Source organism: Leptonychotes weddellii, chromosome 9 (genome assembly GCF_054177405.1).
Source record: "Leptonychotes weddellii isolate Sample4059 chromosome 9, ASM5417740v2, whole genome shotgun sequence".
Taxonomy (NCBI): Eukaryota; Metazoa; Chordata; class Mammalia; order Carnivora; family Phocidae; genus Leptonychotes; species Leptonychotes weddellii.
Genome location: NC_138377.1, coordinates 81,230,610 through 81,247,291, shown reverse-complemented (window position 1 = coordinate 81,247,291; position 16,682 = coordinate 81,230,610). Strand labels below are relative to the sequence as shown.

The window sequence follows — 16,682 nt, the reverse complement described above, 5'->3', positions numbered from 1 at the left end:
GTTTAGGACCCTCCCTGGCCAGGGGCAGATCACTCGCCACGGTGGTTCCTGGAGGCCAGAACACACATGTGCGGCTGCACTTGCCAACAGCCCCAGGCTGGTGGTACACCTCTAGGCAGACGGGGCAGCTGTACTGTGCGCCAGGGTGCCGTTGCTACTTGCAGGCCTACCCAGCAGCTGCCACTGCTGAGCGGAGGCCACCAGGCTGCGGAACATTGCCATTCCAGGGCCAGATCCACTGTTGCCACCAACCTTGTCCTGACACTACCCAACCGCCTATATGGGCAGATAAATATATGCACAGTAGATATACGTACAGTACTATAAATGTAGTTTCTCTTAAGATTTTAATAACATTTTCTTTTCTCTAGCTTACTTTACTGTAAGAATACAATGTATAATACATATACAAAATACATGTTAATCGACTATTTATGTTATCAGTAAGGCTCTGGCCAACAGTAGGCTATTAGTAGTAAAACCTGGGAGAAGTCAAAAGTTGTGGCAGGGTGTTGGCACCCCTAACCCCTGCCTTGTTCAAAGGCCAACTGTACTACCATATTTGTTGCAAATATTTTCCTGTTTGTCTCCTACATTCTAATCTTCCGGTATTTTTTCACACTTAAAAGTTTTATTTTATCAAGTCAACCCATCTTTTTCTCCTTAGGGACTTCTTCCTTTGCTTTTATGTTTTCATAGTCTAATTCTTTTTTTTTTTTCATAGTCTAATTCTTAAAACAAAAAATAATGCTTTTTTCAGACAATTTATGATGTTCCTGGAAATTCTAATCCTACTTTATATAGATCAGTTTATTATTAGTTGGTGACTTAAAACTAGTCTTTTGGGTCTGAATTAAAAAAAAAAAAAATCTACAACCAAAGCTGATGGATGTTCTTATCCTTAAGATAAACAGCTAGTCAACATACCTTTCTAACAACCAAATAAGGCTTACAATTACAATAAACAAGGAAACTTGCTAACCTTGAAAAGTGCATCTTTCAGACTCCGTAGAGTTGTTCCAAGTTGTAAATCTTTTGTAGAACTAAACCAGTCAAGAAGTACCACATATTCCACATTCCCCCTCTTCTTCCATGTGTCTTTAGAATCATCTGGGAGTTTTGCTTCAATCCAACTAGCAGTGACTCTGAAATGTTAATGGGCAAAGGTAGACAAGAGGTCCTAATATACTAATATAAGTCACTGAGTTTTCTTCTAGTCTGTATCACACCATAGCAAACTTTAACATTTCTTTCTAAGGTCAAACTGTGTATCAGGATATTAAATATCCTAAAATGTTTAACAACTTCACCTCTGCATAACATTGGAATATATTTTAGTAATCATTAGAAACTAAAAGACATAGACTCAATTCTGACCCTTCACAAAAAAGGGGGCCATTTGAGCATCTCTCTCAGCCATATGTAAATAACTGGGGGGATCACTTAAGTAACATTATTTATACTTCAGTTCTCGTATACCTATATAATTAATAGCTAAATACGAAAATGTTTATTTAACAAACACACAGAGCATTTACTATGTGCCAGGTACTATTCTAAATGCTTTGTTCTCATACAATCTCACTGAATCCTTGCTACAAATCCTATGAAGTAGACATTACTATCCCCATTTTATAAATGGAGAAACTGAGGCATAAAGATGTTAAGTAACCTGCCCAAGGTTACAGCTGCTAAGTCAAGTCAAATTCAAACTCAGGCAATCTGGTTCATGTCCATGCTCTTAGTTGCTTTGTGGTGCTGCCTCTTATCATCAACTGTGAATAATATCAACTCTGTATTAAAGCATGTTGTTCATGTTCTCTTTTGCTCACATAGAAGTTAAAAGTTCGTACCTAAAGTCTTGAGAATGGGCCTGCAGCATGGCCCCTCCCCCCCAATCCTACTGTATCAACTCCTCATCACTAACTACTTACCCCCTTACTCCACTCCTCGCCAGCCACTGGCTTCCTTGTAGTTCCTGGTTATCGAAGTATTCTCCTGCCTAAGGGCCTCTGCTCCTGCTGCCCTTCTGTCTGGAACCCTTTCCCGCAGATAACTGCATCACTCATTTCCCTTATCCCCTCAAGATCTGCTCAGTAGTAACTTTGCTGCGAAGCTTTCCTGGATTAAAATTTTAATACCTATCCCAGTGTACACACTTGACACACCCATGTCCATAGCACTTACTAGTAGCAGGCATACATCTCAAGTTTCACTGTCTGTTTCACTACCCCACCTCCCTGTTAAATACAAGTTCTGTGAAGCAAAATTTTTGTTCAATAGTTAAGCCCCAGAACTTAGACCATAGCAATCCAGCCCACAGTAAACTAATGCTCAGTAAATATCTGCTGAATGACTGAATGAATAATATAGTAGAATAATACAGACTTGCTCCTCCAGGTAAGGAACTCCATATTATTCCTAGCAAAGCACCTTAGCATTTTAGTATTTAAGTGATGATACTGGCAAGGCAGGACTGGTGCACTTTTATTCACAAGTAAGACAAAATGGTTTGGATTTAAAAGAAAAAAAAACTCATTCCTATATAATAATACTGGTTACTATATCTTCTAGGAAAATAAAGAAAAAGAGAAGAAATATAAAATATTGTCTCATAATATTCTCACCTGATACACAGTGATTGGAAGGATGTTTGGTCAACAAAGAATGAAAAATACTGAAATGTCATATTCTTAAGGACTATTTCTGACTCTAGGGATGTATCTGCCTAAATACTCTTTGTCTAAAAATTCAAGATCGGTATTCTATAAAAAACACTTTAGGAAATAATAGTATCAACCAGTATTTCCTAAATTTCAGTCTTTCATGTATCATCTTTACAAGCTGCTTCAATTTTGCTCTACCTTGCCTATTATTTAATATTTTAACTTAATTATTTACTTACTTAATTGAAAGTGATCCTTTACTTAACACGAAAATGTATATTCCTATATACATGGAAAAACAGCATCATATCTAATATAAAGGACGATCATAAAAATAAGATCGATCAGGAAATTATGTTATAGGCACACAATAGTCAGCATACAGCTGACTATGAGGATAAATGAACCACAACTATACACAATAATATAGATGACTTTCACAAACACAAAGTTTTGGTTTTGTTTTTTTTAAGATTTTATTTATTTATTTGACAGAGAGAGAGAGAGAGAAAGAGTATAAGAAGGGGGAGCGGCAGGCAGAGGGAGAGGGAGAAGCAGGCTCCTAGCTGAGCAGGGAACCCAACACAGGGCTCGATCCCAGGACCCCGGGATCATGACCTGAGCCGAAGGCAGATGCTTAACTGACTGAGCCATGCAGGCGCCCTCACAAACACAAAGTTGAGTTTAAGAAGCCAGACATAAAAGACTACAGATTGTATATTTCCTTTTATATAAAATACAAAAACAGACAAAAATACATCTGTTCTGTTAGAAGCTGGTGGTTCCCTTTGGTGGGTGGGGATATGGGTAGTACCTAACAGAGGGCATATGAAAGGCTTCTGGAGGGGCAAGGAAGAGAGTCAGCTACAAGTGGGAAGTAGAAGTTAGGAGTGGAGATGGTGCCCAGAGCCAAACACTGTCTGTCAGGGGCACCTGGGTGGCTCAGTCGTTAAGCGTCTGCCTTTGGCTCAGGTCATGATCCCAGAGTCCTGGGATCGAGCCCTGCATCGGGCTCCCTGCTCAGCGGGAAGCCTGCTTCTCCCTCTCCCTCTCCCCCTGCTTGTGTTCCCTCTCTCACTGTGTCTCTATCAAATAAATAAATAAAATCTTAAAAAAAAAATTAAATAAATTTAAAAAAAAGAAACACTTCTGGAATGATGGTAATATTCTATTTCTGGTCCAGATGTTAGTTAAATGGGTGTGTTCAGTTTTTGAAAATTCACTGGGCTAAATACTTAGGAGTACTTTCGTTTGTATACTATGCTGTATTAAAATGTTAAAAAAGACAATGAAGGAATATAGTAATCATCATCAGCTAGCTGCAGATACTGTTACCTATGAAAAGTTCTGAGGCCTGCTCTCAAAGAAAGGAGATAAGCAAATATTAAAAAGGAATGCTAACACCAAACTGAGACTTCTTATAATTACTTCTGAAAGACTGAAACAAAAATTAAAGGGGAATAATTTTCTTGGCAATGCAGTTCACTGTTCTTTAATTTTCAACCTAAACTCATCATGAGTTTCACAGTAGTCAAATTTCTCATATTTTGGGAAACCCTTAAGCTCAATAAAAACCACCAGCTTTCTGTTACTACAGATTAGACCATCCAAAGATTAATTACAATTTTGTCTTTTCAAATCCTGGGAATATATTCACACTTACTTGATTAGACTAAGCACTCCAGTCTCACTTTTAAACAGCATATTTACAAAGCGCCCTATTCTTCAAGTCAAACATTTGTCAAGCATCAACAATGTGCCAAAAACTATACAAATTTTATTACCTAATTTAAAAAGTATATCTTTTCAATGTTAAGTTAGACCTTAAAATGGGCCATAGATTTTAGCTAATCCAATCCCATAAACTAAGACCCAGAGAGGTTATATAATTTATATAACACTCAAAACAGTAAAAATACCTCTGATATGGAGTTTTAGCTCTTTCGCTATTATGACAGTTTTTAATATGTGATAGATCCATGCAAGTAAGTTTAAATTATTTTACAGATTAAAGCCTAATCAAAAAAGAAAAACTTTTTAGTAAGTCCTTACTAGTGCCAGCCACTGTGCTAAGTGTGTGTGTATAAAATTTATCACTTAAACGTCTCAAAACTTCTGAAATAGGTAGTTTTACTATCCCTATTTTACAGATGGAAACATGGGCTTAGACAGGTGAGGTCAATGGCCAAAAGTAGAGTAGCTGATAAGAGACAGTTACGATCTGAATATAGTCTGACTTTAGAGTCTATCTGCTTACTGAATCATTTGGCTATACTGCCTTTTCCCACCTCCCCACCCCCCAAAAAGTGTTTGTGTACTCTTTTACCACATATAATAGCATGGGGTATTTCAAAATAAAAAACGATTAGTTCACAATTTTAGTCAATTTGGTGCATATGCTTCACAAGCTCACAAATAGAAAATAATAGGAGAAACTAGTCAACAAAAAGCTCAGGAGAGAAGGCACACAAAGGCAGCTTCACTTCTTTTCTAGTAAGATTACACATGCCACCAATAGAAAATTGCCAAACCAGAATGTTCTTTACACCACCCTTCAGAGAAAGAGTAAAGTTTGCCATTAAGGAGCAACAGGAGGAGAAAAACCTACTTTATCATATGTAGCTTGGATGCTAAGTAATAATATTTACTACTACCCACAGTTAACCATTTTACCTAAATACACAATGACTCACCCTGGACTGATGGCTTCTTCAGGAACATTGAGAGAATTTGAAATATGGGAATCCTGATAATCCTGCATTCTTCGAGCATCCATTATAATCAAGCTGATGTTTTCATCCATCATCATTGTGTATAGCTCCTTTGCTGTGACTGTTCCTTGGAATCAAGAGAGACAATATAAGCAACAAGAAACACCTAGTTCTGTTCAGTAAACACAGAACAATCATTTCTTCTTCTAGAAGAGCAAAGTGTACTAGGTATCATATACCTGCTATCCCATCATACTATTTATTACTTTTTAAACTACCATTAAATATAATTTGTGTTTTTGACATTTATCAAGAAACTAGTTCAATGTTGTTTCTGAAGGCTTAAAACACCAAAACTTGCTCTTAAGGTTACAACTACACTGGTGCTGGCTCTATTGCTGGAATAAAATAAAGGAAATTAATATATGTATCTCATGAAAATATTCTTATTCTCTTTTTGATAATTAAATCATTTGACAAATGTCAACCAGAAGAAACATCTATGGTTCAAAAATTCTTTTTTTTTTTTTTTAATTTTATTTATTTTTGAGAGAGAGAGAATGACAGAGAGAGAATGACAGGGGTGAGGGTCAGAGAGAGAAGTAGACTCCCTGCTAAGCAGGGAGCCCGATGCGGGACTCGATCTCAGGACTCCAGGATCATGACCTGAGCCGAAGGCAGTCACTTAACCAACTGAGTCACCCAGGTGCCCCTATGGTTCAAAAATTCTTGACAGGTTCTAAATTTTTTTTAAAGTCTCTGATGAGGTCTTATGGGGGCTATTTGAAAAACAAGTATTCCTAGAGTAATAAGCCAAAAGCTTGTTATTTGTATTCTGCATCAGGAGTTGACAAATTATGGCTACCTGTTTTTAGTGGAACATAGCTGAAGAAAAGTGTTTACATATTGTCTATGGCTGTTTTCTAGCGGAGACAGAAAGAATGACAGTATCCCTCACCCCCAAGCCTTAATGTTTACTCTCTAGCCCTTTACTATTTAGCCAAAATAAATATCTGTTATGTTGCTATCTTCCTCTTCTAGCTACTACCACCTGCAATGGAAGATTAAAAAGCACAACAAGGTCAACTATACTTCAATAATAAAAACTTTAAAAATCAATAAACAGCATACATAGATTAACAAGCAAACAAAGATTTAAAAAAATAAAAAGCTACTACAAGGGAGCTTAAAATGTAAAGAACTATTTTGGCAGTGAGATGTGAGAAGAACATAGTCACAGTATCTCCTAAGCTAAAATACCCACTGGCTAATAACCATCCTACTTCCCTCTCTAACCATCAAGATCATTTTGACAACAAAATTGTCTTAAAAAGTTGGGAAAAAACCACTTAGAAAAGTAACACCCAAGCAGGATGACATACAAAAAACATAGATAAAAACAAATCTTGGAATGAATTAATAACAGCTTTTAGGAAGATATCTTACTATATTATTTATTATTTTTATTTTTATTTATTTGACAGAGAGAGACACCGCGAGAGAGGGAACATAAGCAGGGGGAGTGGGAGAGGGAGAAGCAGGCTTCCCGTGGAGCAGGGAGCCCGATGCGGGGCTCGATCCCAGACCCCGGGATCATGACCTGAGCCAAAGGCAGATGCTTAACGGCTGAGCCACCCAGGTGCCCCTACTGTTTATTTTTTAAATTGCTGTATGGTAATATTTAATTTTTTTAAAGATTTATTTATTATTCTAGAGCAGGGGAGGGGCAGAGGGAGAGGGAGAGAGAGACTCTCAAGCAGATTCCCCTGCTGAGCATGAGGCCCGATGTAGGGCTTTATCTCATGACCCTGAGATCATGACCTAAGCCGAAATCAAGAGTCAGACGCTCAACTGACTCAACTGACTGGGCCACCTAGGCTCCCCGTTGTACAGTAATATTTTAAATAGAGAATTTATTTTAGTGTTACATACAATTGATATTTAAGTTGAACCTTTCCTGAGAGAGGAAAACTCATGCAACTGTCTGAGTTTTGCTGTTTAGGTCACATATTTGTGACTGGAGTATCAATACCCCCTATGGATAACATCCAAATTACTGGTTTAGATTTTTTTGAGGGAAATGAGGAAGACTTTTAAATAATTAGGTCTACAAACTAAAGTCATAAGTCATAATAGCTAATACACATATCCTTTTATAAAGTTCACTTATATAAAGTCACTAAGAGTTTCACATATATTAACTTATTCAATCTTTACAGTAAGTTTATAAAATAGATACTATTAGCCTCACTTTGCAGATGGGGGGTAAGGTAGAGAGGTTAAGTAACATGCTCAAGATCACATGGAAATTCAAAGGAGGAGACAGTATTCAAAATCCAGGCAGTCTGACTTTGGGGAGTCGTGCTCTTAACCGTTATGCTAAACTACAGCTTGAAAAAAAAAACCACTGAAAAGTACAAACCATGGCTTTAATGTTTTTAATTACATATTACCAAAAATATTCCCCACGATATATGCAGATTATAAACATGTTTTCAATGTAATTGTACAGACTAAGAAAAATGATAAAGCTTACATACAAAATGTATGTAAACATTGTTTGCTTACATACAAACACAATGTAAAATCTGAAGCTTATTCAGATTAAAAGAAGATCTCAATAACAACCTGCAAGGACTCCCTATTTCTGTATACACTTACCTTTCTCTGTGGTCTCATTTTTTTCACTCTTTTCACCATTTATCTGTTTCACAGAAAAAAAAAGTTTCAACTTTATAATAGAAGTAAAAATTTTCATAGAAACAGAAAGTTCAACTCTACTACTTCACTGAAACTGAAATCCTAGAAAATCAGGTGTGTGGAGTACTGGCATTTTATTAAAATACAGATGAAGAGTCATGGCTTCATCAGGTTATCTGGCAGCAGAAAACAGCTAAAATAACTAGCAGCACATCAGAATCAGGCAACACTTCCTTGAAATTTCCTTCAGTTAAAGGCTAAATATAATATAAAATCACAGACTGTTACAGAAATTTAATATTTAATTTAATGACAAAATATTTCTTACAATGAAATAAAAATTCTGGCTATTCCTTTCAGAGTTCAGTAAAAATACAAATTTGTATTTTCTAACCAAGACAACATGGGGTATTTCTGTAAGGTTCTAACTCATTTTATAGATGAAAAAGCAATTACACACTTGACCTAGTGGTCAATTTTAGCTTCACTAAAATTAAAAAAAGAAGTGTATATAATGTGCCTCCTAATACAATAGAGTATGAAGTGCAGAGGATCCCCTATGAAGCATTCGTGCCAAAAGCAAAAACTGAACCTGAATCCTATTAAGCTTCTAGGTTGAACTTCCAGCCTACAAGAAATATAGAAGACAGAATTACAGATTAAATGCTACAAGGGAGGAAACAATCAGATAAAGACAAAATGTGGTTGGTTCATTTCACAGACCTAATCTATATTAAAAAGTCAAATGCATGAAATAAAAAAAAAAATGAAAAGGGGGACTCAAGCAGAGAGTACTACAGAGACTCAACTTAAGAGACAAACAATCAGAAGACTACGAGTAGACTTTGTCTGAATCCTAATTCAAACAAATCAACTGTAAAATATCATTATGAGACAGTGGGAAAATGTAAATATAGACTGGGTATTAGATTATATCAGGGAATTATTGTTAATTTTGTGAGGTGAAAAAATAACATTGTCATTATAAAGAATATGTCCCTTTCTTTGAGATGCACACTGAAATATTTAGGAGTAAAATGATATGCCCTCTGGAACTTACTTTGAAATAATCTAGCAAAAGGGGAGAGGTGCAGATACAAAATGTGACAAATGTTAGTTGGTTATTGACACTGGGTTAGAGTGTCTAATTACACTTTTTTTCAGTATAAACAGGCTAAACAAAAGTAAAAGTAATAAAAAGTAGTTGACTCTCCTGCTGAAAAGGCAACAAAATGAAGAGATTTAAAAGTCCCTTTCATTTAGTTCTTTGAAGTCTTGTCATTTACCTGTATCAGCCATTTGACCTACAAAAAAACATCCCCCTAAGGCAGTGTTATTTATCTTACATTATGAGTTCCTAAAATCAACAAACCATATTTCTTCACTTCTTTTTACAAAGTGTCACAAGTATTTCAACAACTATTTCTTAATGAAACCGATGATGATTCACATACAAATGATAGCTGAAAGCTACAAAATCCTTAAGAAAAAGTAAAGCAGAAATCTCTCCATGAATTTTGACAGTGCATAAGAAATTATATTTTAGGAAACACACACAAAAGAAAAGAAAGAAATTATATTTTAGAAAGAGTAGTTTCTCAGGAGGTGAAAGGAATGAGATACAGTGGTAGCTGGCAGGTACAGATTGAGTCACAGATTTGGCAAACAAATGATGTGGCAAGATTACAAGTAGTCACTAAATAAAATGGAACAAAAGAGGAAGAAGAAAGGGAAATGGTCAGAAAGGAAGAAAAAGTGAAGGAGAGAGTATGAGACCCTAGAAACAGATAAGGTTGGGCATCAAATTAGTAGTATACCAAGTCTTTTTCAATGTAAATTACATTTATTAGAAAGAAGAGACCTTAAAGATCATCTATTTCAAGATCTTTATTTGGCAATGAGGAAATGAAGTCCTAGAAGGGTGAAGCAAGACTTGACATGGGACCGGAACTCAGCTCAAATGCTCTTTCTACTGCTCTAATCAAGTTGATAGTAATGGCAAAAAACTAATTAATGCACAGAACAGAGTTCTGTAAAGCTCCAAAAGAAACCTGGAATCAAATGAAGCTAGAATATTTAATTCAATTTCTAATAAAAACACATTAAATTTGACCCTTGTTGCCTAAAAGTACATTGTAGTGGTAATCTCAGCTTGCCTTAAGCAAATCATCTGAAAAAAGAACCAGTCTTTTTACTTCACGAGTATGTTTGAAATACCTTTTGGGTTTTGTCTCTGGAATCCATTACATTTTCCAAGGACCTTTTAGGTGATGTGCCACCATCCTCTCTTCCTGTTTCCTGCCTTTTCTGTTTCTGCAGCTGCTCTTCCTGTCTGTCCTTTTCTTCAAGTTTTTTCTGAACTTCGGCTTCTTCGTATCTAGTTAAGAAGTCAAGATGTCTTTCATTGACATGATCATGAAAAATAAAGAGTTCCAGTTCCATAAAATTAGTACCCTACTGTCGGGTATTTTATGGCAGCATACTTTCTCCCTCCAACTGAAATTTGACTCTGCCAGTGTTCTGTTACAAACCACAACTCATAAATTTGCCCTCTGTAGATTTATTTCAAATTGCCCAAAAATCTTGAAAAGAAACACTATGCTCTCAAGTTAAAGTTGTTTAATGCTCTTTTTGTTCTTGCCCTCCCACTAATTTCAACCTTTAAAAATTCCAAATCTCCTGCAATTTCTTTTTCAAAGGACTTACACTTTTAAAATGAACTCTGAAGACTCATTCACTTATAAAATAGTTCAAAATATAAAAAAGTAAAGACAACAAATAAGTGAGAAAATGGGCTTAATGACCAAAAGATAAAGGAGTATCTTTGGTAAATACAAGTAGGGAAAAACTTCTCTTTCCAAGAGAAACATCAATAAAGGGTAATCCAAAGATTTGGAGAAATTCTGTTCTACTCAGTTGATCAACTGGTGAAAGGAGGAAGAGAATGGTGATTCTAAATTGTACCAACCACCCTAACATATTCCAGCCCCAAAATTAGTAATTTCTGAAAAGGACAGAGGGAATATATTAATTCAAAAAGATAATTTCTAAGTAAAGACTATGATGTATATAACTAGAATAGTTCATTGATCTAACCATGAAAAATCATTTAGAAAAATAGTTCCCTTTTTATTTTCGTTAAAGAATGACTAATAACTAAAAATTAAAACGTACTGTTTTTAACGTCTAATTACTTTATAAGCCTGGTAAGCCAGTCATGGTAAATACTAGAATTAGATCTATTTTTAAACATTCATAGCTACTGCAAACTAGGCAGCCTAGTTCAAAACTAACAGTAAATACTTCATTCCCATAAGACCAGTGTCCAGTAGCACATTACAACCTGGGGCATATGAGGAATTACATTTTTCTGAAGAATCCCGTCAGAGAATTAGAAAAAAATTGAACCTAAGCTCTGATGTACTACACCAATGCTTACCTTAAAAATCTATCATTCTAAACATTTTTAGATTTTTAGTAAAAAATATGAATGGTAACACATCAACACAATAAAGGTAATATGGCAAAAGATTCTAATTTTTGTGCTCCAGTTAACATAAGATTTATTTCTAAGAATTGGGATTCATATGCATGGTCAGATATAAATGAACAAGTTCTAAATATTATTTTTATCTTCGAAATTTATGTTCTTTTAAAGATTTTATAATAATATCTGTACCTGAGTTTAAGGCTTTCAGAGAGTCTTTCAGCTTCTTCAATAGCTTTTTTGATGTTTCCAAGTCCAAGTATTGAATGAAAATAGTCCTAAAATTATAAGAAAACCGTACTGGCCAGTGTACACAGCACTAAAGCTATAAACGTTAAAATCACGGTGCTATGTAAAGCAAAGATTGGATGAAAACATTATGATGATTGAATGAAGTATTTTTTTAAACTTTTAACCTACATCAACACACAACTTGTTCTCCAAATGTTTCAAAAACATCTCTTCATACCATTAGTTTGCAAAAAAAAAAAAAAAAAAAAACCAACCCTAAAAGGTAATAATTTTATTTATTTGGAAGACGCCTTTAAGAAGTATAAATACTGGGGCACCTGGGTGGCTCAGATGGTTAAGCGTCTGCCTTCGGCTCAGGTCATGATCCCGGGGTCCTGGGATCAAGCCCTGCATTGGGCTTCCTGCTCAGCGGAGTCTGCTTCTCCCTCTCCCTCTGCCTCTCCCCCTCTTGTGAGCTCTCTCTCTCTCTCAAATGAAAAAAGAAAAAAAGAATAAATACTATTCCTATTATTTATGAATAAGTTCCAAAAAGCAAAGCTTTCAGAAGCAAAATATATTTTCCTATTGTAAATATGTTACTTAGGGTTTTTTTCTCGAGAATCAGAAGCAGTCAAGCAAATTGTATATTGACCTACAGCATGGTATTTATTTTGTTTTCCTTGTTTTAAACTGAGATGTTTTTGCCTCCACCTTTATTTTATAATAGCGACCCACCTCTCAACTGGAGTCAAAACACTTTTGACATAAACCAAGTTTCACACTTGAGGAAACCTTGAGTAAAAATCAAATGGTAGAAATAAATCATTAATAATATAATCTTTAAAAAAAAACACAAAAGGTTTGGCACATAACTTACTAACAAGCATAATAAAGTTAAGAAAAATAACTTCTCTAAGAGGTCATTCATTAGATCCTGCAATCAGAGATATTTTCAAATCAAGGTTGGTTGGACATGACAGTAGCACAGTGAGACTCAGCTAACTGATTTTTGGATCTAATTATCTAATTGGCCACAACCTGTCAGTGTGACTCTGAAACAGAATGTAGTAGCACAGTTCATCACAAATGATGTAATAAATAGTAATAAAAAATTTATAAAACGAAAGACCAAGAGGCTAGATATCCATCATTGGCTCTCTGAGAAGCAGTCACTAAGAGCTGGTGGAGTAAACCTATTGATAACAGCTATCATATGTCTATCTAGCCGAAAAGAAGATCATGTTTTGGGGTTCCTGGCTGGCTCAGTAGGTAGAACATGCAACTCTTGATCTCAGGGTCGGGTTGTGAGTTCGAGCCCCATGCTGGGTGTAGAGAATACTTAAAGTACATAAATGAAAGTACATCATGTTTTGGTAAGGCTTATTCTTCTAAATAAAGACTAAATAAATTAAAAGGCCCTTCACTATGTAATTTCAATAAAAATATATTTTTTTTTCAATATTGTATCAACTGAAAATTTCAGTTGCCACAATGTCCAGACTTTTGATGCAATATGTTTCTTTTTTTAAGATTGTATGTATTTATTTGTCAGAGAGAGAGAGTGAGCACTAGGAGGAGCGGCAGGCAGAGGGAGAAGCAGGCTCCCCGCTGAGCAGGGAGTCCGATGAGGGGCTCAATCCCAGGACCCCAGTTTCATGACCTGTGCCAAAGGCAGACGCTTAACTGACTGAGCCACCCAGGTGTCCTGATGCAATATGTTTTTAATAGAAAACAAAATTTAATCATTATGGTAAGATTTCTCTCATAAAAATAAAACACAAAAACAAAATTACCGTGACTTGTTTTATTAATTTTTTGACATGAAATCATTAAAAAGCCAGCCTGTAAGACCAGCTTAACCCTGTTTAAATCCTGAAAAAATTGTTTGTGTTTGGGCATGCCTGTTACAAACTTCCACAAGACACTCCCCTAATATTAGTGAGGTTTTTTATCAATAATTCTCTCTCTCTCTGTGCTCTTAAAGGAGCACAATTAATATTCTCAAGTTTACAATAGTATTGACAATTGGCAGAATAGAAAAATAACACCCAATTCTTACACAACTAAAAATGTTTTTCAGGTTTACCTAAGTAGAGCTTTCTTATTCCTGAACATAAAAATTCAAACAAGTCTCATGATTTCCCAAATAAAAAGGCTTACCAATAATATTTAGGATTAATTATCATGTATACCATGCAGATTTGAAAATATAATTCTATCTAGACTTTGCTACACTAATATTTTCAATATTTTCTCCCTTTCCAGATAACCCTGAAAATAACTGTTCATAAACAGATTTTTTCAATGACTAAGAAATATAATGTGTCCTTTACTAGTGACCTTGCTAAATTAACGTTTTATCTAAATCTTAAATATTCCCTCATGTAAAACAAAAGTGAAAGATACAAGTTTCTGAAGAAGATTAGTGACATTATATTCTGCCCCTACCCGATTTAAAGTGTAAAACCTAGAAAATGCCTAGTTAGTAAATTTAACACTTTACAATTTAAAGTGCACTGGAGATGTTGGGCTAAATAAAATAAAACAAAAAAACAGCTCTTTTTTTTAAAGATTTTATTTATTTGACAGAGAGAGACACAGCGAGAGAGGGAACACAAGCAGGGGGAGTGGGAGACGGAGAAGCAGGCTTCCCGTGGAGCAGAGAGCCCGATGTGGGGCTCGATCCCAGGACCCTGAGATCATGACCTGAGCTGAAGGCAGACACTTAACGATTGAGCCACCCAGGTGCACCAACAAAAAAACAGTTCTAAGGCAGAAGCAGAAATGTACCCTGGACAGAGGAAAGAACTACAGTGTATGAAGTATCAGCCTGAGTTACCTGAGCCCTTGCAGAGAGCTTCCTATGCTGAACACCTCCTGCAACTTTCAACTACTCCCTTTGGAAATGTAATAGATACTCTGTGGAAATGGAAAAAAATTCTTACCGATTAAACTTCACTCCTAATCTTCTCAAGTTAAAAAAGTAGCTATAAAAATACTCCCAAACTTCTCAAAGAAAAAAAAGTAACCACTAACTTAGAAAACTTCAGCAAAAAGTCCAGGTGCCTGGGTGGTTCAGTCAGTTAAGCGTCTGCCTTCTGCTCAGGTCATGATCCCAGGTCCTGGGATCAAGTCCCGCATCCGGCTCCCTGCTCAGCAGGGATTCTGCTTCTCCCTCTGCTTCTGCCTGCCACCCACCACCCCCCCTCCCCGCCCCGGTCAAATGAATAAAATCCTAAAAAAAAAAGAAAGAAAACTACAGCAAAAAGTAAATACATAAAAAATTGGCCCTACCACAATAGACAAAACAGCAGACACCAAAACTACCAAGTAATCCAAAGTTGCAAATCTTTCAAAAATATTTACTTTACTAAACACTTTTACACTTCTTTTAAAAGCAATTCTGCTTTGGGATGCCTGGGTGGCTCAGTTGGTTAAGCGTCTGCCTTTGGCTCAGGTCATGATCGAGTGACCGTGATCAAGTCCCACGTCAGGCTCCTTGCTCAGCGGGGAGCCTGCTTCTCCCTCTGCCTGTCACCCGCCCCTGCTTGTGCTCTCTCACTCTCTCTCTCTGACAAATAAATAAATAAAATCTTAAAAAAAAAAAGCAATTCCACTTTAACAGATACTATAAAAACCATCAAAGAGCATGCAGAAACTTGTTTGAATTTGGGCAGACCTCTGTATCTGCAGATAGGTATGCCCAAGAATGTTCTAAGGATAGGACCAATCTAGCCATCTGTGGACAGAAGGATGAACCTCCAAACGTAAGGGGTCACCTTTCCAAAGCTAGATCTAAATCCCTGTAACTATTATTAACATAACTTTGCTGGTGAAAAGAAATACCAGCAATGATTTATCCCTATTAAATAAAACACTAAAGTCATCCCTTAACCAACAACCAAAAGAAATTATATTGGTCACACTACTCTGAAAAAAGAAAAAAGTTATTTCAAAGAATAAGAGAACATTTTTCCCTTCTGTAAGTCAATTTAAATAAGGCAAGCCAATTCAGTGAACAATAACAACAACAACATTAATTCAAGAATGGTTTCTCAACCAGGTAAGAAATCTATAAGCAGTATAGGTTGCTGCTATTGTCTGGAAGCAAGATTGCTGGTGGAACCACCAACACAATATTCCTCCAATTTCTTTAACCTATTTGCTATGTTCTTCTTTTGCCCATTTCTGGTGCAGCTGATATGCAACCATTTTCTCTAGCAAGACTTACCCTAGTCATTAGTTCTCTTTATCCATTTATACCTCTCCCACCTTCCCTCCCCGCCCCATGTCTTCAGCAAAGTGGAAGAAAGGAACTTGCTCAAAGGATTAAAAGGAAAAGTAATAATAATAATAATAAATAAAAATGGAAGCAATCAATATTAACTGATTCTTTAATATGGCTACAATATAACTCAAATATAAAAAGCTGTCACATAAAAACAAGTGACTGACCAACCAGAGACTGACAAATGAAATAGGAAGATGTGGTGTACACACAACACACACACACGAAGGAGCATTACACAGCCATAAAAAGGATGAGACTGTGTAATTTGTGACAACATGGATGGACCTACAGGGTATTATGCTAAATGAAACAAGTCAGATTGAGAAAGACAAATACCATATGATTTCACTCACATGTGGAATCTAAAAAAAACTAAACAAATAAACAAACAAAATATAGAATCATACCTGTAAATTCAGAGAACAAACTGATGGTTGCCAGAGGGGAGGGGGTAGGGGATGGGGAAAATGGGTGAAGGAAAGTTCCAAGGATAAAAGGCACAACACAGGGAACGTAGTCAATGATATTACAATAGTGTTGTAAGGTGACTGATGGTAGCTACACTTGTGGTGAGCATAGCATAATATATAAATTTG

At 36.0% G+C, this 16,682-nt stretch overlaps 1 protein-coding gene across 5 annotated transcripts in view; it reads right to left on the bottom strand.

The window, feature by feature from the left end:
* The window catches only part of USP8 (ubiquitin specific peptidase 8), a 75,575-nt gene that overhangs the window by 34,890 nt on the left and 24,003 nt on the right, over positions 1-16,682 (bottom strand). For all 5 annotated transcript variants that reach the window (XM_006741197.3, XM_031036570.2, XM_081831070.1 and 2 more), the window contains 5 exons: positions 11,757-11,842; positions 10,295-10,454; positions 8,039-8,081; positions 5,360-5,504; positions 983-1,145 (listed from right to left, as the gene is read on the bottom strand). In XM_006741197.3, coding sequence (XP_006741260.1) covers positions 983-1,145; positions 5,360-5,504; positions 8,039-8,081; positions 10,295-10,454; positions 11,757-11,842 — 597 coding nt within the window. The remainder of the gene's footprint in view (positions 1-982; positions 1,146-5,359; positions 5,505-8,038; positions 8,082-10,294; positions 10,455-11,756; positions 11,843-16,682) is intronic.